At 41.2% G+C, this 22,772-nt stretch overlaps 1 protein-coding gene across 1 annotated transcript in view; it reads left to right on the forward strand.

Annotated features, from left to right (window-relative positions):
* The window catches only part of GRK7 (G protein-coupled receptor kinase 7), a 30,561-nt gene extending 8,161 nt beyond the window's left edge, over nt 1-22,400 (forward strand). Inside the window, exons 2-4 of the mRNA XM_030216551.1 lie at nt 11,406-11,843; nt 15,581-15,852; nt 22,055-22,400. Of these exons, the coding sequence (XP_030072411.1) occupies nt 11,406-11,843; nt 15,581-15,852; nt 22,055-22,400 (1,056 nt within the window). The remainder of the gene's footprint in view (nt 1-11,405; nt 11,844-15,580; nt 15,853-22,054) is intronic.
* The last annotated feature ends 372 nt before the right edge of the window (nt 22,401-22,772 follow it).

Below are 22,772 nucleotides of genomic sequence, written 5' to 3' on the forward strand. Positions count from 1 at the left end.
ATGAATTGTATTAGAGCAACCACCGAAATGGAGGAACAGGAACACTATGAACGTGAAGCAGGATAAAAAGAAGTCGTGTTAGAGAAATTTGTAATACAATAGTCCAAACACCATCCTTTTATGTGAAAAAATTAAAGTTACAGATATTTAAACATGTATCTTTTTCATATTGCTTATGGACCTACAACATGAAAAATCAGCCATTCTCAACATTTTGGATCCACTACTTTGGTCACCTTTTCCCAGAGACAGTCACATATATTCAGAGATAGACAGGGCTAGAGATATATAGATATAGCAACATAGATGGAAGATTGCAATGATTGTAGAATGAGCTACAAACACCCATTCCGCCAAATCTGCTAAAGGCACAAGGCACATAGTCAGACCCACATTTCTGACTAGTTGGAGTGCTGAAAGGGATCCAGTGGTATTCCTTGGTCGGCTGCCACCCGGGATAGATTGCCACTGCGCACCCCACCCCCTGGGTGCAGCATCCCCCCCCTGTCCTGGGTGCAACACAACACCCCCCCCCCCCCCCCGAGTGCAGCGACTGTCCCTTCCGGTGCATCACCTCCAAGCCCCCTCCCCACCCCCCCCACCCCCGGATGCATTGTTCTTACCTCCTGGGATGCTGGGAGCAGCTGCCCGGCTTTCGGCTCTGCTGGTTCCCTGCTCCCTCTGCCCTGGAACAGGAAGTTACATCACAGGGAGCAGGGAACCGGCGGAGACGACAGCCACACGGCTGCTCCCTACACCCGTCCTGTGGAGTGCACCTAGGGCTGACCACCTCCACCACCCTGCCCTCAGTACGCCGCTGAAGGGATCCCTTTTTCTCTGGCTTGGTGGCACTTTTTCACTGCTCAGTCTAGGCAGCAGTGCCATATTAGATTCACCCCCTTAAAGGCATAGGGGCTTGTAGGATGATGGCACTGCCTCCATTATATGTAAATCTACCTCATGCATATTCACTGTGGGGTCTCCTGAAAACCTGATTGGCTAGGTGTGTCCCGAGAATTGGGTTGAGAACCCCTGCTTTAAACTAGGATCACTGCTGGTCTTAGTCCCCAACACCTTCAAGGGATTGGGTCTAGTCAGGGGCAGCCTGCAGAAGATGTGGAGGAATGTGGGGTCATGTGCAGAGATCCACTGCAGGGCTTGATTAGCATAAGTCAGTAAGGGCAGAAAAAGCAGGAGCATATGTGAAAAAGTCAGTTGCTCCTGAACCGATATACTCATATCACCCCTCTTCTCAGGTCACTTCACTGGCTTCCAATCAGATATCGCATACAGTTCAAGCTTCTCCTTCTTACCTACAAATGCACTCAGTCTGCAGCCCCTCATTACCTCTCTACCCTCATTTCCCCTTACGTTCCCGCCCGTAACCTCTGCTCACAGGACAAATCCCTCCTCTCAGTACTCTTCTCCACCACCGCCAACTCCAGACTCCGCTCATTCTGCCTCGCCTCACCCTATGCTTAGAATAAACTTCCTGAGCCCTTACGCCAAGCCCCCTCCCTACCCATCTTCAAATCCTTGCTCAAAGCCCACCTCTTCAATGTTGCTTTCGGCACCTAACCTTTATACCTTTCAGGAAATCTAGACTGCCCCTATTTGACTGACTGTAAATTTGTCCTTTAGATTGTAAGCTCCTTTGAGCAGGGACTGTCCTTCTATGTTAAATTGTACAGCACTGCGTAACCCTAGTAGCGCTTTAGAAATGTCAAGTAGTAGTAGTAGTAGTAGTGGTAGGACCAGCCCTGGGTCTAGGACAGAGGTCCTCATGACACATTTAGCCAGATTTTCAGGACCATTCAGGTTTTCAGGATATCTCCAATGAATATGCATGAGCTACTTTATATATAATGAAGGCAGTGCATTCAAATCTAGCTCATGCATATTCACTAGGGATATCCTGAAAACCAAACTGTCTAGGTGTGTCCCGAGGACTGGGTTAAGAATCCCTGGTCTAGTGGGACACTACCACTCAGGCTGGCGAACTTATAGGAAAATGTTGCTATCTCAGAGTAGGAAATATCCCTTTCAGGACAACACATGTTTGAAGAAGGCTGTCATCCACAGGAAGTCCTGCATCCTCGGAGGACATCTCCCTATCCTGCATTCGTGAGGGCTGCCCTACGTGTTCACTACTTTCTATTTCCTGCTCATGTGCTCCAGGACACTTAAAAGGTAAATCCTGGCTCTGCACACAGGACTGAAATTTCATGGTTGTTTTATAAAGTACAGAATGCAAAAGCAGGAGTCATTTGCCTGCAGCTGATTTCCAATTAACACAAGAATCCACAAAGCACATTTCACAGAATAATATTGTGGAAAAGCTTTGCAAATAGAAGGAAGATTTTTTTTCCATTCTTTTACCCAGAGTATAAATTGTAATCCAACCCTTTAGGGGTTTCCAAGCTAGACTATTAGTGACTCCTTATTGTCTGAAGTGTATGGGAACATTTATAACAGTACTTCCCAAACTTTGATATGATCCCATTTTAATGTTTGGATATTCACATGAACCATAAAGGATGACCTAAACAGAATAGGAGATCCCACTTCCCAGGGCCAGCCCTAGGCAACCCTTCAGCCATGCACCCCTAACCCCCCCCCCCCCCCATCCAAAGTCCAGCATCCCCCTCCCCTTCTCTTTCTACGCTCCCCTCCCCAGATGACACAGCATCTTATCTTATGTTGAGGGACATTACCCGACTAATCCCTTAATATGATTCAAAGCAGGAAAACAAAACAATTTACTGGTACAGCAGCCAGGAATTACAATCTAATATAATCATTGCTAAAATGAAGAGAAAACCCTATTACAAAAGTTTAGAAAATAAATATGATTTCACCAACTTTCAAAAATGAAAAGGACACAGAGAAGAGCGGATCTCATTAGGCAAGTCATTCCAAAGTTTTGCTGATAATTACATAAATGAATTTGTTACTGATGAATTATATTTAACATTTTTAACAGAGGGGAATCCCAAAAGTAGATAATTACACTTACGATTTTCTATAAATAAGCCCAACAAATTAATCAAAGAGACCAATCCATTGAGACAATGGCCTTCTAAGGTTTTGAAAATCAGACACACCACCTTAAAATGTATTCAAGCCTGCACTGTGAACCAGTGCAGTTCTCTAAACAGTGGAGAGACATGGAAGGGCATTTTCGAAAGGGACATCCAAGTTGTGATTTGGACATCCTTGCAAAATGGCAAAATCCAGGGGCGGGGAAACCCGTATTTTCGAAACAAGATGGACATCCATCTTTCGTTTCAAAAATACTGTCAGAGACATTCAAATCCTTAAATTTGGACATCCCTAGATTTGGACGTCCCTAGACATGGATGTTTCTTTCGGCGATTTTCGAAACCAAAGATGTCCATGTCAAAAACGTCCTAATGCAAGCCATTTGGGTGTGGGAGGAGCCAGCATTTGTAGTGCACTGGTCCCCCTGTCATGCCAGGACACCAACTGGGCACCCTAGGGGGCACTACAGTGGACTTCATAAATTGCTCCCAGGTACATAGCTCCCTTACTTTGTGTGCTGAGCCCCACAAATCCCCCCAAAACCCACTACCCACAACTGTACACCACTACCATTGCCCTTACTGGTGAAGGAGGGCACCTATATGTGGGTACAGTGGGTTTCTGTGGGTTTTGGAGGGCTCGCTGTTTCCTCCACAAATGTAACAGGTAGGGGGGGTATGGGCCTGGGTCCGCCTGTCTGATGTGCATTGCAGTACCCACTAAAACTGCTCCTGGGACCTGCATGTGCTGTCATGGACCTGAGTATGACATCTGAGGCTGGCGTAACATATTTTTAAAGATGTTTTTTGAGGGTGGGAGGGGGTTAGTGACCACTGGGGGAGTAACGGGAGGTCATCCCCGATTCTGTCCGGTGGTCATCTTGTCATTTTGGGCACCTTTTTGTGCCTTAGTCGTAATAAAAACATGTCCGGGTGAAAACCTCCAAGTGTTCGTCAGGGACGTCCTTGTTTTTTTCGATTATGGGTCAAGGACGTCCAAGTGTTAGGCACGCCCAAGTCACGCCTTCACTACACCGCCAACATGCCCCCTTGAACTTTGGCCGTCCTTGCGACGGAGTGCAGTTGGAGACGTCCTAAATCGGGTTTTGATTATACCGATTTGGATGTCTCTGGGAGAAGGACGTCCATCTTCCGATTTATGTCGAAAGATGGACGCCCTTCTCTTTCGAAAATGAGCCCAGTGGTCAAATTTAGATCAACCATGCAGCTATATTCTGAATAAACTGAATCATATGTACTAATTTAGTAAAAATACCTAAATAAAGAAAACTGCAATAGTCAATTTAGTGGCAAAATTGACAGCTGGACAATATGTAAACCGCTTAGATACCAGTTCCTAGTGGATGCGGTATATCAAGTACTTTTAAATGAATACATTTTATAATGATCAGGGGAAAAACATGGGAGAAATGCCTATCTGTTGTTAGGAGAATTTGTGACCAAAACTAGGCGAGTTCATTTTTGCAAAACTTGGGAATGTGTTATTAGTAAGCAAAATGAAGCTGCTCAAGAAACCCTTTGAGACATTTTCTAGACTGGTCTGGCAGGTTCACTGGCACAAACCCGGTGAAAGAATTAGATCGTAGAAGGGAAAGTGTGCACAAAGATTGCACACTTTCATGGGTGTACTTTTGTGTAATCCTGTCCCTTGCCCCTGTGGAGGGGAAAACACTTCAACCCTAGAGGCTGGAATAAGCGAGACTACTACTACTACTATTTAGCATTTCTATAGCACTACAAGGCATATGCAGCGCTGCACAAACATAGAAGAAAGACAGTCCCTGTTCAAAGAGCTTACAATCAGACTTAGATATAGGTGCAACCAGTAAAAATCTTTGTTGGTATCTCACTAAGCCAATACAAAACAATTGTTCTCTCTGGAGCAGGTTGTCACACAGAAAAGTCAGGCGCAAAGACTGAATAACAAAACTGCTCAGCAAAAACTTTCTTAGCCATCACATATATACTGTTGTAAGTTTCGTTTCTCCTAATTCTTAGCTTCCCTATCCCACTACAACATTTATTGTACTTATCCCATACCGGACTTGGTGAATGCCTTTACGGTATTATGTAAGCCACATTGAGCCTGCAAATATGTGGGAAAATGTGGGATAAAATGTAACATATCAATAATTAAATAAATCATGTGATTTCTCATAAACTAACTTATGGTCATATATGGATTTTCTTGTTTCCTTCCATCACAACAATATAATAATATACAAAAATGGCAATTTCCTGTATTCTACCATCCTCTCCTACTTGTGTTCACATGCACATTTTGTGGCAATTGGCTAATTCCTTATCAGTAAAGCGTGATCACAGCGTGCCAAAACCATGTAGCAAGCAAGTAGATATTATAAAACACCTGGTGTCCTTCTTCTATCTGACAGGAACAACTCCTTCTTTGGAGGGTCCTCAGTCCCTCTTCACCATCAAGGTTATATCCATGTGTATCTGCCATATATGGGCCGCATAGCCTCAGTTCCTCCTGTCACCTTGACATGTAACATGTACTTTCCATTTCCTGAGAAAGCACCGTAACTTACATGCAGCTGCAGGAATAAACTAAAAATATGCTGAAGACAGCAAGGCTAGGAAAGCTGAGGGCTAGCAAGGCCATATTACAGGCCTAGTACCATATTACAGGTGTAGTATAGGAAGGAATATACACTTTTCACTTGTTTCCATGATCACTGTGCACGTCAGCCGCATTGTTAAAATAACTCCATGGGGAGACTCATTACCGGATTCGTACCAAATTCCTTTCAAAATTCTCTTATTGGTGCATTGTGTTTTTGACATAGGTACTCTCTCTTTTCTCAGTAGTGCCCTCATCCACAACATTCTGTCCTGCACTTTTCTTTCAGCTCAACAGAACCTTTTTGTTGTTCCCTCTTACCACATGGTTAAATTTGAACCTACTCAAAACTCTTGTTTTAAGTTGGTAACTCCATCTCTATGGAATCAGCTCCCTCTGTACATTAGTCTAGAGCCTACTCAGAAGACCTTTAAACAAAAACTGAAGCATTTCCCCCAGATTGAAAGCCAATACTCAGTACCCCATACTACTCCTGCTTAGTCTAACTTGGTCCTGCCTATACTCCCTACCCTTTCCCCCTCCTGTGTCTGCTGTGTTTAGCTGTCCTTACCTTATCCTTGACCCCTCAACCCTTTCCCCACCATTTATGCATTATGTAACCTAGACCTCCTAATGTGTCTTCTCCTTATTTGCCCCTTCTCAAATTACTTTTTATGTACTTCCCTTCTATATTTTAAATCGTAAACCACCTAGATAGGCACTAATGAGTGGTGGTATATCAAATCAAACAAACTATAAACCATAAGGGTAAATGTTCAGAGTGATCTCACTGTAGAGTTATACACCTTACACAACTGAACATATAGGGGCATAGCAGGCTTGTCCAAGTTCAGTCCTTGAGGGCTGCAAAGAGACCAGGTTTTCAGGATATCCTAATGAATAAGCATGAGAGAGATTTGCATGTCCACTACATCCATTGTATCTATTGTATGCAGATCTTTCTCATGCATATTCATTAGGAATATCCTGAATACCTGGCCTGCTTGTAGCCCTCAAGGACTGAACTTAGTTAGATAAACCTGCTGTATAGTATATATCAGGGGTTGGCAACCTATGGCATGCATGCCACAAGATGGCACTAAGAGGTTATGTGTGGTACTCTTGGTTGTTGTCTGAGCAGCGGGTGAGTCAGTAGCATGCTTTCATCCACTGATGCAGGACCCCCCAGTATCAGCAGCTAGAAAAGCTCAGGCAGATAGTGGTGGGGCATGGGTATCCCTGCCAGCCAAAAAGGGGGAGTGGGAATAAAAACCAGGGTTCCCAAAGTCTGGACCACAGTAATAGTGAAAACAAAGCAAAGTTTATTGAATGACTCGACACAACATTGTGTTTCGGCCACAAGGCCTACATCAGGAGTCTGTATGCATGAAGCAAAATTCAATGATGGAAAATGATGATTTATGGCTTAAATCCAAAGTAGATGAGAATCCAGAAATGATGGATTGTGGTGGTCTTAAAAAAGACCGTTGTGGAATAACTGTCTCTAAAAGAAGCGTCGCTCAAGCCTGATGTAGGCCTTGTGGCCGAAACACAACGTTGTGTCGAGTCATTCAATAAACTTTGCTTTGTTTTCACTATTACTGTGGTCCAGACTTTGGGAACCCTGGTTTTCCTTCCCACTCCCCCTTTTTGTCTTGAGATACTCCGTGGGACTTCTTGAGTTCTCCACTTGCGTGGATTCTCTTTTTGTATCCCTGCCAGCCACATGCATGATTGTAATTCAATCTGGAAAAAGTGGCATGCAGTGTTAAACAGGTTGCAGACCCTTGATTTATGTGCTTGTTAAAAAAGTTCTGCATGCAAATGGCATGCTGTTTACATGCATCTTTTAAAAATGTCAAATTACGCATGTAAATGTTTCATGTTTGTTTCTTATTCGAGTTTTGATATAGGGCCCCAATAATTGGCTTTCTGAACTATAGCACACAGTACCTGCACCTCCTTGTGACAATGGGCAAGTCACTTAGGGCCCTGTTTATTAAGCCACACTAGCATTTTTACTGCACATGCTAAACTCTAGAGTCGCCCATATATTCCTATGGGCAACTTAGCATTTAGTGCATGTTAATCAGCGCACGCTAAAAATGTTAACATGCCCATAGCGCTACTTAGTAAACAGGGCCCTAAATCTTCCATTGCCCCATGTACAAAATAAATACCTGTATATAATATGCAAACCACTTTTATTGTAACCACAAAAAGGCAGTATATCAAATCCCATCCCTTTTCCTTTTCCATTTCTTTGGAATTCTTTTTTTTTGTGTGTGTGGACAGATCTATGTATGTTATCAATTTACACATTTTTAGGTGGCTATTTATTTTTTTTATTGAAATTTATTAATCACGTTTATGAAGAGATTCACCCAAGGTGGTGTACAGTAGGTACAGTTTAGCTTCAAACTTACAATTTTGTTAACAGCATAGCAATAGTAAAATGTACAAGTATAAACAAATACAATGAAAGAGGAAAACTTGAAAACAGCAAATTGAAACCTAATAATAAGACTACCCCGACAGAGCACTGTGAATCGCTTGTTTACTCTTTCCAAAACCACTAGGAATAAGGGGCATGCAAAGAAGCTACTAAGTTGTAAATTTCAAACAAATCGGAGAAAATATTTCTTCAACGAGTAATTAAACTCTGGCATTCGTTGCCAGAGAATGTGGTAAAAGCAGTTAGCTTAGCAGTGTTTTAAAAAGGATTGGATAATGTCCTAAAAGAAAAGTCCATAAGCCATTATTAAGATGGACTTGGGAAAATCCACTCCATATTCTAGGATAAGCAGCATAAAATCTGTTTTACTCTTCTTGGATCTTGCCAGGTACTTGTGACTTGGATTGGCCACTGTTGGAAACAGGATACAGGGCTTGCTGGACCTTCGGTCTGTCCAAGTATGGCAACTTATGTTCTTATGTTCTGAAATTCAAATAACAGAGATATAATACGATGTAAGCATAATAGTGATGGAACATTCAATTAACATACTAATACTTTTGTACAATACAGCTTACCATATAGCTGAGGGGCCAAATGCAGATATATAAATGGGGACAAGATGCATGGTACAGAGTCAGTTGGGATAAATAAATGGGTGGCTAAACTAAAGAAAATATCCAAGATCAGTCAAAAGTGATGTGATATATTCTAATTTTTTAATTTTTTATGGAGGAAAAGCCTCAAATCAAAAGAGAACACTCCTTCGTTAATCACGCAGCATAGAAGGAGGTCCCTTTAATCATCACGGGCAAAAACCTCCTAATGAAGAGTTGAGCTGATTAGAACCTATTTCAAATCTTAACGGCTCTATCAGAATACACTTATCTCTCAGTCCTGCAATCGTTTTAAACACCTTCCACGGCCCAACTTCGGCCCAAGTTTCGAACTCTGCTTCAGGGTCCGTGGTGTCTGACCAGGTAAAGTATTAGTGAAATGTAGCAGCTGCTTCTAAAACTGAGATGATTAAAGGGACCTCCTTCTATGTTGAGTGATTAATGACGGAGTGTTCTTTTTTGATTTGAGGCTTTTGCTCCATAAAAAATTAAAAAATTAGAATATATCACATCACTTTTGACTGATCTTGGATATTTTGATTAGAATGTCAATTTGAATTTAGTATAATCCAAGAGCTCTAGTATTATATTTAGAGGTGGCTAAACTAAAGGCAAGTTCTTTGCACAGTTAATCAAGATATAAGGAACTGGTCTAAGTTACAGTGTGTGTAGCAAGCTAGTCCAGGTGCAGAGTGGGTGTAACGTCAGTCATCCTATGTATTAAAGGCTTGGGAAAGGAGTCAGGCTTTTTACCTGCTTCCTGAAGTAGAGGCAGTCTCGAGTTATATGTAGCCCCTCTAGGAGTAAATTCCAAAGCATGGGGGATACTCCTGAGAAGGCTCACTGGCAGGTATCGTATCATACAATTTCTTTTGATGAGAGCTAAAATCAATCAGGAGCATACAGATTATTACAAAATCCTTTTTTCACTATAAGAGTAAAGGTTAGGGGTTTTGATAGGCTGCCTTTCTGTAGTACAACCAAAACAATTTACATATATTATATGCAATACTTGCATAAATATTAATTGACAAAACAATATATTTAAGCTTTTGCTCTTGTTCTATATTACTATACTACATATACTACATAGCAAACTGATATTGTGCTTACTCGATGACTATTTTATTATTAAAGAGGAAAGACTTCAGAATCTCGAGCTCAGCTGATCATGCTTATTAGCGATACAGCTGACCACAACGCCCAGCGTGCCTTTTATTCTTAGTTCACGCTGGCGAGAATCCTCATTAGCCAAAACCTCTATCTACCTGTAAGTATATTTTACTACAAAAGTACTTAGCTGTGGATAGTGCTGAATTTATTGTTCATGTCCGTGCCCGACGGCGAGCTCTCGCTTCGCTCTTAGCTTCAAGGAGCCGGACTGACCGTCTCTTTACTGCACTAGGTATTCAGGTTCACCTGACGGCGAGCTCCCACTTCGCTCTTAGCTTCAAGGAGCTGGACTGACCGTCTCTTTACTGCACCTACAGACGTACATAAAACAGTGTTTAAATCAGTCACCTTTTGCACATAGAAAGTCGTTAGATAACTCACTTACTTATGTATTCAGTTTCACCTTCCTTTACCACCAGCGTACTCAGTTGTGATTATCATTGCAGTGCCGGGGGTATTTAAACTGTTTCCTGTTTAAACCCCTCCTATCTTTTACGGGCGGAATTTAAAGGGCAAGACCCTAACAGCCTGAAAAAAATCCATCTCTTCAAAAAAACCGATCATCTCCTCAAAAAAATATAATAATTCATCTCTTCAAAAAAACACTTTCCATTCAACTTTGGTATTTAATCCATAAGGAATCAGAGATCCCAATTTATAAATCCAACGTTGCTCTCTCTGTGTTATTCTACGGTCTCGATCTCCGCCACGAATATACACAGGAACGTGATCAATCACTATGCATCTCAGGTCTTCAAACTTATGTGAATATTGTATGCAATGCTGGACAAGAGGAGCATCTATGCGAGAAAACTTTAAATTGTGTTTATGATCACTTAATCGATTTTTTAGAGACCGTGTAGTTTTTCCCACATATAATTTTCTACACGGACATATTAAAAAGTACACCACGTGATTCGATTCACAATCCATGGTGTATCTTAGATTGTATTCTTTACCATCCCGCGGATTATGGAACTTATTCATGTTCATCATCAACGGGCAAAAAATACATCTAGAGCAAGATCGATGTCCCAATTGTTCATTGCTAACTCGTGTCTTCTTACCATCTTGGAGAATTTCTTTCAAGTTTGGACCTCTAGCGTATGCTACTCTAAGGTCCTGCCTACTGAACTCTGGGTGAAGCTGCATGATCCTCCAATGCTTTCTCCAATGTAGTAAAATATACTTACAGGTAGATAGAGGTTTTGGCTAATGAGGATTCTCGCCAGCGTGAACTAAGAATAAAAGGCACGCTGGGCGTTGTGGTCAGCTGTATCGCTAATAAGCATGATCAGCTGAGCCCGAGATTTTGAAGTCTTTCCTCTTTAATAATAAAATAGTCATCAAGTAAGCACAATATCAGTTTGCTATATAGTATATGTAGTATATAAATATTAATTGAAAAGCCAGGAAAGACTTGTATGTCAAAGTGTCTTTTCAAAATGACTAGCACTAGAGGTTTTTCACAAGGCAGGCTAGACAGGACTGTTGTGCTTTTTGTTTCACTGTCGTAGGTGTGTGCTATCCAAGTGAAAAACACAGGCAAGATGTACGCCTGTAAAAAGCTGGACAAGAAGAGACTGAAGAAGAAACAGGGGGAGGGGATGGCCCTGCTGGAGAAGAAGATCCTGGAGAAGGTACAGAGTCCTTTCATAGTCACCCTGGCCTATGCATATGAGACCAAACGGCATCTCTGTCTGGTCATAACGCTCATGAATGGTGGCGACCTTAAGTTTCATATCTATAACACAGCAGAAAGAGGGCTGGCAATGAACAGAGTGATCTTCTATTCAGCTCAAGTCACATGTGGACTCCAGCATCTCCATTCCATTCAGATTCTATACCGAGATATGAAGCCCGAAAATATTTTGCTGGATGAAAAGGGCAACTGCAGATTATCTGACCTGGGATTGGCCACCAAAGTCAAAGAGGGCAAACCCATCAGCCAGAGGGTGAGTAGATGCTATCCACAGTGGAGTAAGAAAATGTTCTTTTCTCAGTGCATTAAGCACCAGTGGCTTAATGCCAAGGGATTTGTCATTTGCTTACAGAATTAAAGCGTTATTTCATTTTAAGTGACAGCTGTTAAGAGGATTGTGTCAATTAACTGTTTGTGTGCTTCCAATCATGTTGCCCATCACAGCATATCTTGTTGTAAAATAGGAAAGTGCATGTCCTTATATGATAGCACATGAAATATTCCACTTCCCCTTACTGCTATTAGGCATGAAATACTTTCTTCTCAGTAATTTCTCATGCACAAAGAACTTTTCCTTTGGATAGTGTCCTGGTTTCTGTCACATTTTTCTCCATTAGCAATGAGCTTAAAATGTTTTCTGTTAGTGAACTGATTCTGGTTGTTGAGCAGGAGAGTCCTTATCACCCGGTTGGCCTTTCCTGCCCTCGTTTTGAGAGGAACCAGTTGGTCCTTTACATTTCCACTAGGATCTCTTATTCCACGCTATTATGTTAATAGTTTTGTCGGCTCATCAAATTCATTTCACCGGGAATTAGCCATGGAGGCAAGGAAATTTATGAAACAAGCTTGTTCTGCCCTTTCACTGGGGTGATTGGCATACAGTTTAAACCAGAGTAAAGAACATTACTATGAGAAGACTCAGAACTCTTGAACCAAGACAAGACAAGGAAAAATAGTTTACAGTTCAGATGTGCTGGACAACAGTTTTTGCTTTGCAAACTAGAAGGAATCTGTTCTCAACCAGTTTTCTTTCCACGCAAAAGAGGCTGGGAGATTTCAGCAACATGCTGAATTGTAATGCTGTTTATACTTTTACACCTGTGAAATCTTGATAGAGACACAATGGCTTGAAGGGATCATGCAACAAAAATAAAGCATAAGCAGTTTCGGTTAACAGAGGAAACATGCTGCAGACTAACTTTTACAGACCCAATGAAGAAAGAAGTGGGGGCTACTTGCCCAGCATGCTTAGAGAACAAGGCAAGCCAATAGAAAGAGCTCCATAAGACAAAGGAAGCTAGACATGTGCTCTGAAAAAGCCTATCACAGGAGGACTATAAGACTACGGGGACTTGAAGTCCAAGGGCACAACCCTGCCTCCATACAAATGGGGCAGAACAAGCTACAGTTATTTGTTGGCACACATAGGCCTGAAGGGAGAGGAGGGAGGAGTGAGTAATTTCCTCTACATTGTACACTTACCCCTGGATTCTATATATGGTGCTCAAAGTTATGCACTCAAATTTGGGTGCATGCCAAATTTGCATACATAATTTAATTGAGTATCAAGCCAATTAGCTCTAATAATTGGGTGCTAACAGTTAATTATTGGCACTAATTTACATCAATTTGGATGTACATGTGCATCTTGCTAGGTGCTATTATATAAAGATGCACATGTAAATCTTTTAGCATGCAACTGAAAAATATGGGAGGGGCATGGGCAGGTCAGAGGCATTCAATAGAAATGCACAAACTATTATAGAATTCAAGGGATCCACACCTAATTTATGCACAAGGATTCATACCAGGTTTCAGTTGATGTAAATCCTCACATGCAAAATTTGGGTGTGGATTAGAGAGTTGCACAGGGACAGAAATCTTACCCATCCCTGCTGGAATCTTATCTGTCCCCACCCATCCCCACTGGAATCTTACCCATCTCCACCCATCCCCACAAGAATTTAACCCATCCCAACCCATCCCCGCGAGAATTTAACGGTACATAAAAGAAAATTCCGGTCAGCTCTCTCAGTCTCTCTCTCTCTGAATTTGAGCCACAGTACTTCAGGCAAGGAAGGAGCAGTAGTTGGAACTTGGATCACTCTGGTGTGCACATGTAAGACTTTTCTCTGATTCACTGGCACTGTGTGCTGAGAGGTCGCCACATGCACGCGCCAATGGCCAGGTGACATCAGATGCTCATGCCTGTGTTAGAGCTAAGGTCTGCGCATCAGCCCGGCAGCAAAGAGGATTAATAGTAACATAGTAAGTGATGGCAAATAAAGACCTGAATGGTCCATCCACTCTGCCCAATAGTCACACTCATTATCAATTCATGATTAAATCAATGAGTGTGATATTATATACTTGATTATGGTCTTTTCTTTGGTGTTTCTGGGACATAGACCACAGAAGTCTATCTGGCCCTATCCTTATGTTCCAACTGCTGGAGTTGCCGTCAAAGCCCACTCCAGTCTATTCGTCTTCTCATTTGTGGGACACAGATCGTAAAAGTCTATCCAACACTGTCCTCATGTTCCAGCCACTGAAGTTGCTGTCTAAGCCCTTTCCAGCCCATCCTAAACCAGATTGCCATATATGAGACACAGACCATACAAGTCTGCCTTATCAGCCCTAGTTCATCACAGTCAGAGTCGCCATCTATGCGTCACTTGACACATCCACACACATGCAGCCATTTTATATAACTTCCATTTTCTAAATAGAGATCCTCTTTGTTCAACCCATGCCTTTATGAATTCCGTCATCATTTGTGTCTCTACCACCTCCTTAATGGAAGACTTTCCGCATTTGTGCTGTTAAAGCAAGGAGGAGGAGGAGGTGACAACACTCAAAAAACTTTGTACTCGGTAGATGAGAAGCTGGTGCAGGTGCAGCTTACACTTCCATGGGAACCCTGCAGGAATTGTTTCCATCCCCACGGGAATCCCACAGGAACTGCTTCTGTCCCAGTGGGAACCCCATAGAACTGCTTGTGTCCCAGCGAGAACCCCGCAGAACTGCTTCCATCCCCATGGGAACCCCAATATTTAGTTGTTAGCACCCTTTTATTGATGGTTATGAGCTCATTAGTCAATTCATTTCTGCATGAATTTCAGGAGCACGTCCAAAATTGAGCATAGAAATTTGGGTGCCATATATGGATTCTGGGGGATAGTGTCATTTGTCTTAGAACTGGATTGCAATTGAGACTTATTTTTTCAAAACAGAGATGTTTTTGTTTTTGTGATCTAAGATATATGTGTTTCCTGATAGTGCTCAACTCAATCAGGAGAGAAAAAAGGGATAGAGGACTCTTAAAAGTTCCTTTGAAAATGTTTAAAGTATTGGGGTGTTCATTAGGTATTTTATGACCCAGGTCATTTTTTTTAAGGAAAATTCAGTCATTTGCAAGGTAAGTCTTAGTTTTTTTTGTTTGTTTGTTTTTTAAAATCTGCTTGTCTGGAATTATTTTATATTTTTGTCTATATACATTTCATCTTCGATCTCTTACTACAAAATGTTTATGGGCAAACCCACTTGTCTTTTTGAGATCCATAGATTTTATTTTTAATAAATGTTTCTCTGTTGTTTATCTCCCATTAATGAACAGAGTTCAGAAGAACAGAGATGGAAGTTTATATTTAGTTTGAGATTCTTCTTTTATTTTCTCAGTCCTTTTAATTTGTAAATTTTCTTTTTCAGGGTATGTTTGCTTGATGATAGCTGAATCAAACTGTATGTATGTATGTATGTATGTATGTATGTATGTATACTGTGTGATGTTTTCTTTATTGTGATTTGCTTTTTTGATGGTTACCATTTTTCTGTCTCAAGTGAATTTTGTTTGTGTTTATTATGCAAAAATTGAGAAGTACAAAAAATTGTATAGATGTAGAAATAAAAGATGAATTAGAAATCAAATTAAAAAATTAACTTTGCCTTGTGTGTGCCTTTATCGTCAAAGACTGTTTCTGATTCTTATAGGCTGGTACTAATGGTTACATGGCTCCTGAAATTCTGAAGGGGGAGGATTACTCCTACCCTGTAGACTGGTTTGCCCTGGGATGTAGTATTTATGAAATGATTGCAGGTCGAACTCCATTCAAGGATTTCAAAGAGAAGATTACTAAAGATGAAGTAAATAGAAGGACTCTAGAAGATGACATAAACTTCCAGCATCCCAATTTCACAGAGGAAGCCAAAAATATTTGCTCACTGTTCTTGAGTAAGAAACCGGAAGAACGACTAGGATCTAGGTATGCTATGCATTTTTTGACTCAGGATAAAGACATAAGTGAGCATATGCAACTAACGGTAAATACTGTACAAAGCACTTCATCAATGTACTACTACTACTACTACTATTTAGCATTTCTATAGCGCTACAAGGCGTATGCAGCGCTGCACAAACATAGAAGAAAGACAGTCCCTGCTCAAAGAGCTTACAATCTAATAGACAAAAAATAAAAATAAAGTAAGCAAATCAAATCAATTAATGTGAATGGGAAGGAAAAGAGGAGGGTAGGTGGAGGCGAGTGGTTACAAGTGGTTACGAGTCAAAAGCAATGTTAAAGAGGTGGGCTTTCAGTCTAGATTTAAAGGTGGCCAAGGATGGGGCAAGACGTAGGGGCTCAGGAAGTTTATTCCAGGCGTAGGGTGCCGCGAGACAGAAGGCATGAAGTCTGGAGTTGGCAGTAGTGGAGAAGGGAACAGATAAGAAGGATTTATCCATGGAGCGGAGTGCACGGGAAGGGGTGTAGGGAAGGACGAGTGTGGAGAGATACTGGGGAGCAGCAGAGTGAGTACATTTATAGGTTAGTAGAAGAAGTTTGAACAGGATGCGAAAATGGATAGGGAGCCAGTGAAGCGACTTGAGGAGAGGGGTAGTATGAGTAAAGCAACCCTGGTGGAGTTTTGAACCGACTGGAGAGGGGAGAGGTGACTAAGTGGGAGGCCAGCAAGAAGCAGATTGCAGTAGTCTAAACGAGAGGTGACAAGGGTGTGGATGAGAGTTTTGGTAGAGTGCTTGGAAAGAAAGGGGCGGATTTTACGGATGTTGTAAAGAAAGAAACGACAGGTCTTGGCAATCTGCTGGATATGAGCAGAGAAGGAGAGAGAAGAGTCAAAGATGACCCCAAGGTTTTGAGCTGAGGAGACAGAGAGAATGAGAGAGCCATCAACAGAAATAGAAAACAGGGGGAGTGGGGAGGTGGGTTTGGGGGGGGGGGGAATGAGAAGCTCGGTTTTGGTCATATTTAATTTCAGGTGGCGTTGAGACATCCAGACAGCAATGTCAGACAAGCACGCTGAAATGTAGTGTGTAATGTGTGTGTGTATAAGAATCTTTATTTATTTATTTATTTATTTATTTGTTTCTTTCATTTCTATCCCATATTTTCCCACTTATTTGCAGGCTCAATGTGGCTTACATGGTACCACAACGGCGTTCGCCAGTTGTGGTATGAACAAATACAGGTGTTATTGTGGTAAAAGAAGGTTCGTGTTTGGTAGATACATTGGGGAAGTTAGGGAAGGGGGATGAGGGTTAAGGTATGTCCATTACAGTCTTTGGTTTTGCAGTGTTGCAGGAACTTAGGTTTTTATGATGGGTCGGTGGGGTATGGCTTTTTGAACAGGTTTGTTTTTAGTTCTTTCCGGAAACTTAGGTACATCTTTAAAGCATCCGCATGCATTTAGCACAAGAGTTCCACACTCACTGCACAGATTGTAGTTTTCAAACTGGGACCTCAGGATTTAAACCTGCCACCACTCAGCTCCAAACTAGGGCTTAAAAGGAGCAACTTCCCTAGCCTACCTAGTACAAGTATATCCAATTAGCCAGGCCACTCATATACCACCCTGTCAAAGTTGGTTACATAGATGAGAAATGGAACCTATAACAAGAAAGAGAACAACAGGATGGAAATATCTAGAGGACATGCCAAGAGAATAAAATAACATAACATAACATAGTATAGTGTTTCCCAGGTCAGTCCTGGAGTACCCCAGTGTCAGTCAGGTTTTCAGGATATCCACAATGAATATGCATAAAAGAGATTTGCATATAATGGAGGCAGTGTATGCAAATCAAGTTAATGCATATTCATTGTGGATATCTTAAAAACCTGACTGGCAAGGGGGTACTGCAGGACCAACTTGGGAAACACTGACTTAGCATAACAATATTTCTTATATTCCGCTACTACCAATGTGAGGTCTAAGCAGATAACAAAACAAAGAAGCTAGAAAATATCTAGGAGATACATAAAAAATAATTCTAACTATAAAACATATTGACACCCTTCTAATCTTCAGTCTGGTCTCAATACTTGGCTGAACCGAAGACTTCATTGATGGAGCTCATCTCAGATTTAAGTTATTAATACGTTTTTTTTTCTAGCTATCGAATTAACTGGGATACAACTGAAATTCTTCCTCTTAAAGATCATACCTTGCAATTTCAGATTGATTTGTGCAGTCTTAATTGGTTTCAGTCCAAAATGAAGTATTTAGGTATTTTGTTTGGGAGGGATTTGCATCTAGTCACCCAGATCTTATACTTTCTAAAATACATCTTCTAGCTAGTTGGTCGTAATTACTTGTAACTTGGTGGGGCCGTCTAGATACTGTCAAAATTACATATTTACAGAATAACCATGTTTTAATATATTTCTGGAAGATTTTATAATTAGAGCAGCACTTAGGGCCCTGTTTTCTAAGCCGCACTGTAGGCACACTAATTTTTTAGCACACGTTAAAAATTAGCTTGCGCTAATGCTAGAGACACCCATATATTCCTACGGGTGTCTCTAGCGTTAGCGCGCGCTAAAAAGTTAGCAAGCCTACAGGACGGCTTAGAAAACAGAGCCCTAAGTGTAATGCTTTCCAGATTGTTGCAACTTGATAAGCACAAGAGGAAGTTACTAATCTTACGATTTTCTTCCCTCTAGGGGATGGAAAAGAAAATAGTAATTTTCATCTTAAACTACCAGTCTTTTCAGATTGAAAAAAAGCAAAGGAGATTATGCATATAAGTAGGTGCTATACCGTGAAAAACTTTAAAAAGAATACAATAAAATGCAAATAAAACTCTAGCTTCTACTGGGAGCCAGTGCAATTGAATATAAAAAGGAGAAACCCAATCAAATTAACATAAGAACATTAGAATAGCCTTACTGTGTCAGACCAATGGTCCATCTAGCCCAGTATCCTACTCCTTTACAGAAAAGGTGGTGGATGTGTGCACCAGTCTACTAGAAGAGAAGACAAAGATAGTAATCTGAAATCAAGGAAGCAGGGACTAAGCACAGAGGATCTGTAAGGGGGAGGAGGGGATTGTAGAGGTGAGTGTGTGCTATGGATGGGCTATGATGGATGAAAAAGACATATTAACATAAGAATAGCCATACTGGGTCAGACTAATGGTCCATTTAGCCCAGTATCCTGTTTCCAACAGTGGCCAAGCCAGATCACAAGTACTTGGCAGAAACCCAAATAGTAGCAACATTCCATGCTACCAATCCCAGGGTAAGCAGTGGCTTCCCCATGTTTATCTCAATAGCAGACTAAGGACTTGTCATCCAGGAGCTTGTCCAAACCTTTTTTAAACCCAGAAACACTAACCACTGTTACTACATCCTCCGGCAAAAGAGTTCCAGAGCTTAACTATTCGTTGAGTGAAAAAATATTTCCTCCTATTTGTTTTAAAAGTATTTCCCTAGTCTTTGTACTTTTTGAAAGAATAAAAAATCGATTCAGTTCTACTCGTTCTACACAGGATTTTGTAGACCTCTATCATATCTCCCCTCATCCGTCTCTTTTCCAAGCTGAAGAGCCCTAACCTCTTTAGCCTTTCCTCATACGAGAGGAGTTCCATCCCCTTTATCATTTTGGTCACTCTTCTTTTAAACCTTTTCTAATTCCACTATATCTTTTTTGAGATACAGCGACCAGAACTGAATGCAATACTCAAGGTGAGGTTGCACCATGGAGCAATACAGAGGTATTATAATATTCTCGGTCTTATTTACCATCCCTTTCCTAATAATTCCTAGCATCCTGTACCTACCACTCAGATATCTTATAGCTGAACAGCAGTACTCTGTACTGTTTGTAATCTTTTAAACAGATATTTCGGCCAGTTTAAATAAATACTATTAGTCTGTTTGAGATAAGAGAAGTGATTGAACTAATAGACATTGTTCTTGTTTTCAAAAATTATGGATTTGATGTAATTTCCTCAGCAGCAAAAATGATTTCTTTGTCAACAAACTGATTTGTGATTGAAGTGATAACGAATGGTGAAGTATTATCCCTAACATTTGTAATTGTGGAGAAAGGTTATATGACTCATTTTTTTAAAATAAGGAACAGAAAAAAAAACCCCTAGAAATCAGAGGGAAGAGGAAATGTGGGGAAAAACATAGATGTCAGAATAGGGGAACCATTGGTGCCATAACACCCCCCAAATTTCCCTTCTTTTCCTCCTCCTCATGCACCTGATGTTTCCTTCCTCCCCTGAAACAGCAATATTACAATCAGCAGATTTGCAGAAGCATCGTATCCAGCCAGTGCAGGGTCTTGGGCATCTGTGTATGATCAAGGCCTGCCAGTTTCCATTCCCTCCAAAACAGGAAGTTCAGAAGGTTGGGAGCTGGAAGGCCTTGAGTATGTGCACATGCTCAAGGCCCCACGCTGGCCAGTTGACCCTGATGCCTGTTCTGCTATTCTAGTATCGCCACCCTGGGGGACTGAGGTATGGAAAGAAAATAAATGTGTGTGTGGGAAGGGAGGTGAAAAGAAGAAGGATGCTAGAGACCACAGGGGGAAGGGAAGAAGAGAGATGCTGGACACCACAGGGGGAGGGGAGGGCATTTGAGAGGTAGGGGAGAAATGCTGGACATATGGAGGGGAGGAGTTGAAAGGTGGGGAAGGAGAGAGATGCTGGTGTTGGGGGCAGGGTTGAAGATGGAACTTAGGCTGCTCAAACAAAACTTTGTTCCACTGCTCCTCTGGAAAAAGATATGATAAATTAATATGAAATGGTCAGAAAAATGAATATATTAAGGAAATATCAACGTCTGAAAATATGTTATTGTGTCTCTTTGCTGTAGTTACAACTGAAAAGGTAGGGAAGGTTAAGGCTGGTGGCAGCAGGCCTGGGAGGAGGGGTGGGGCGTGAGTGATAGAGAATGTGTGTGTGTGTGTGTGTGTGTGTGTGTGTGTGTGTGTGGAAGAGAGAGAGTGAGGGGGGATGGGGGGGGGGGAGAAAGGTAATAATTGGCAATCTGATGGTAAGAGGAAGGAGGGAGTGGGTAAGTTTCTTCAACCTTCCCCCCCCCCCTCCATACTCTGTCACCATGAGTTCCCTTCCCTACTCCTTAACCCCCTCCCCAAAGCAGGCAAACTACACCTGTGTTATCATATTGTGTTGTTGGTTAATTGTTGTGTGTTTGCTGCACATCTTTTTGCATACATTTTTAACTTGTGCATCAGAGAGCTTAAGCCTAAAGGGTAAGATTTTCTAAAAGGCATGACCATGCAATAACACACATTAATTTGCATTATTTATTGCAGGTCCCATTTGATTCAATGGAAGCTCTTTAGTACTTCACACACTCAATACAAATTTGCAAACCCATGGATCCAACTACAAAGATGATTGAAAATCTTCAGAACTTTCATAGCTCTATGCCAGTCTTTTGGAAAGGCCTTGGACAATGAGGTATGCCTTATAGTCTGAGAACGTTCCAAAAGATTGGTGTAGGACTATGAAAGTTCTGAGGATTTTTTTCTCCTCTATGTAGCTGGATCCACAGGTTTGCAAATTTGTGCCGTCTGTGAGTTTGTCAGTAATTTGCTGCACTTTGTTGGATCTTTTCATTAATATCACTAATGTGATAGCACACTTTTTAAATAAATCTAGCCCTAAATTTGGACACAGGGTGATTTAGTTCCTGCTATCTAACACTTACTGTGTAACCTACAGTAAGTCACTTATCTGAGATCAGCAGGTTTACAGTTCTGGGCTCTAATTGTCCTTTTCAAGATTTTACAGTACTGCTAGTAGAATGCACAGCATTTAAACAGGGATTCTTAACCAAGTCTTTGGGACCCACCCAACCAGACAGGTTTTCAGGATACCTACATTTAATATGTATGAGATAGATCTGCTCACAATTGAGGCAGTGCATGCAAATTTATCTCATGCATATTCATTGTGGATATCTTGAAAACCAGATTAGCTTGATGTGTCGAGGACTAGGCTGAGAAGCTCTGCATTAAAAGTATCACCAGATGTGCAGAATCATATTTAAACAACCTGAATCTTTCATATTTGTGTAGAAGAGATGAATAAAGAACATCAATAAAATAATGTTGGAAACATCTCTCTTGCTAGGAATTGATTGCATAGTTGCATATATATAAAAAATAATACAATGACTATTGTTTTCATAGAGGAAGTAATGAAAATCCAAGAAACTATCCATTCTTCAAAAGCATCAATTTTCAACGGCTTGAAGCTGGCCTGGTAGCTGCACCATTTGTACCTGATCCATCAGTTGTCTATGCAAAAGACATTGCAGATATTGCTGACTTCTCTGAAGTCCGGGGTGTTGAGTTTGATGATAAAGACAAGAAGTTCTTCAAGAAATTTGCAACTGGTGCTGTTCCAATCAGCTGGCAGGAGGAGGTCATTGAAACTGGCCTATTTGAAGAACTTAATGATCCATCCAGAACAAATTCCATGAGATATGTTAATGGCACTAGCAGGGCCAGGTCAGGTATGTGCTTGGTATTATAAGACCCAGGGAACATCTCAGATTTTTAAAGTGCCCAGCTGAACTCAAAAGGATGTGATCTGCTTTTTACAGGGGCAGTTTTATGAAAGCCAAGTGTCCACCATCAAAGAGACAAAGATAGAAGTTCAGGCCAATAAGCAATCTCTTCTGTTTGCTCTCACAGAATAGATAATGTGTCAGTTAAAACAGAGATCTTCAGACAGAAGACTCAGGTTCATTTCAAGAAGCTTCAAAGGAGAAAACTCCATCTTCTCATGTATGGGGGGTATGTATGCACTAACCCAAAGCTGGGGCATATCTCTGCTAGTGGAATGGTATTTTGTAGTAAGGTCAGGTTATTAATTCCTTTACCTGTGGTGGCTGAAGTTGAGAGT

The sequence above is a fragment of the Microcaecilia unicolor genome, chromosome 10 (genome assembly GCF_901765095.1).
Source record: "Microcaecilia unicolor chromosome 10, aMicUni1.1, whole genome shotgun sequence".
In the NCBI taxonomy this organism is placed as follows: Eukaryota; Metazoa; Chordata; class Amphibia; order Gymnophiona; family Siphonopidae; genus Microcaecilia; species Microcaecilia unicolor.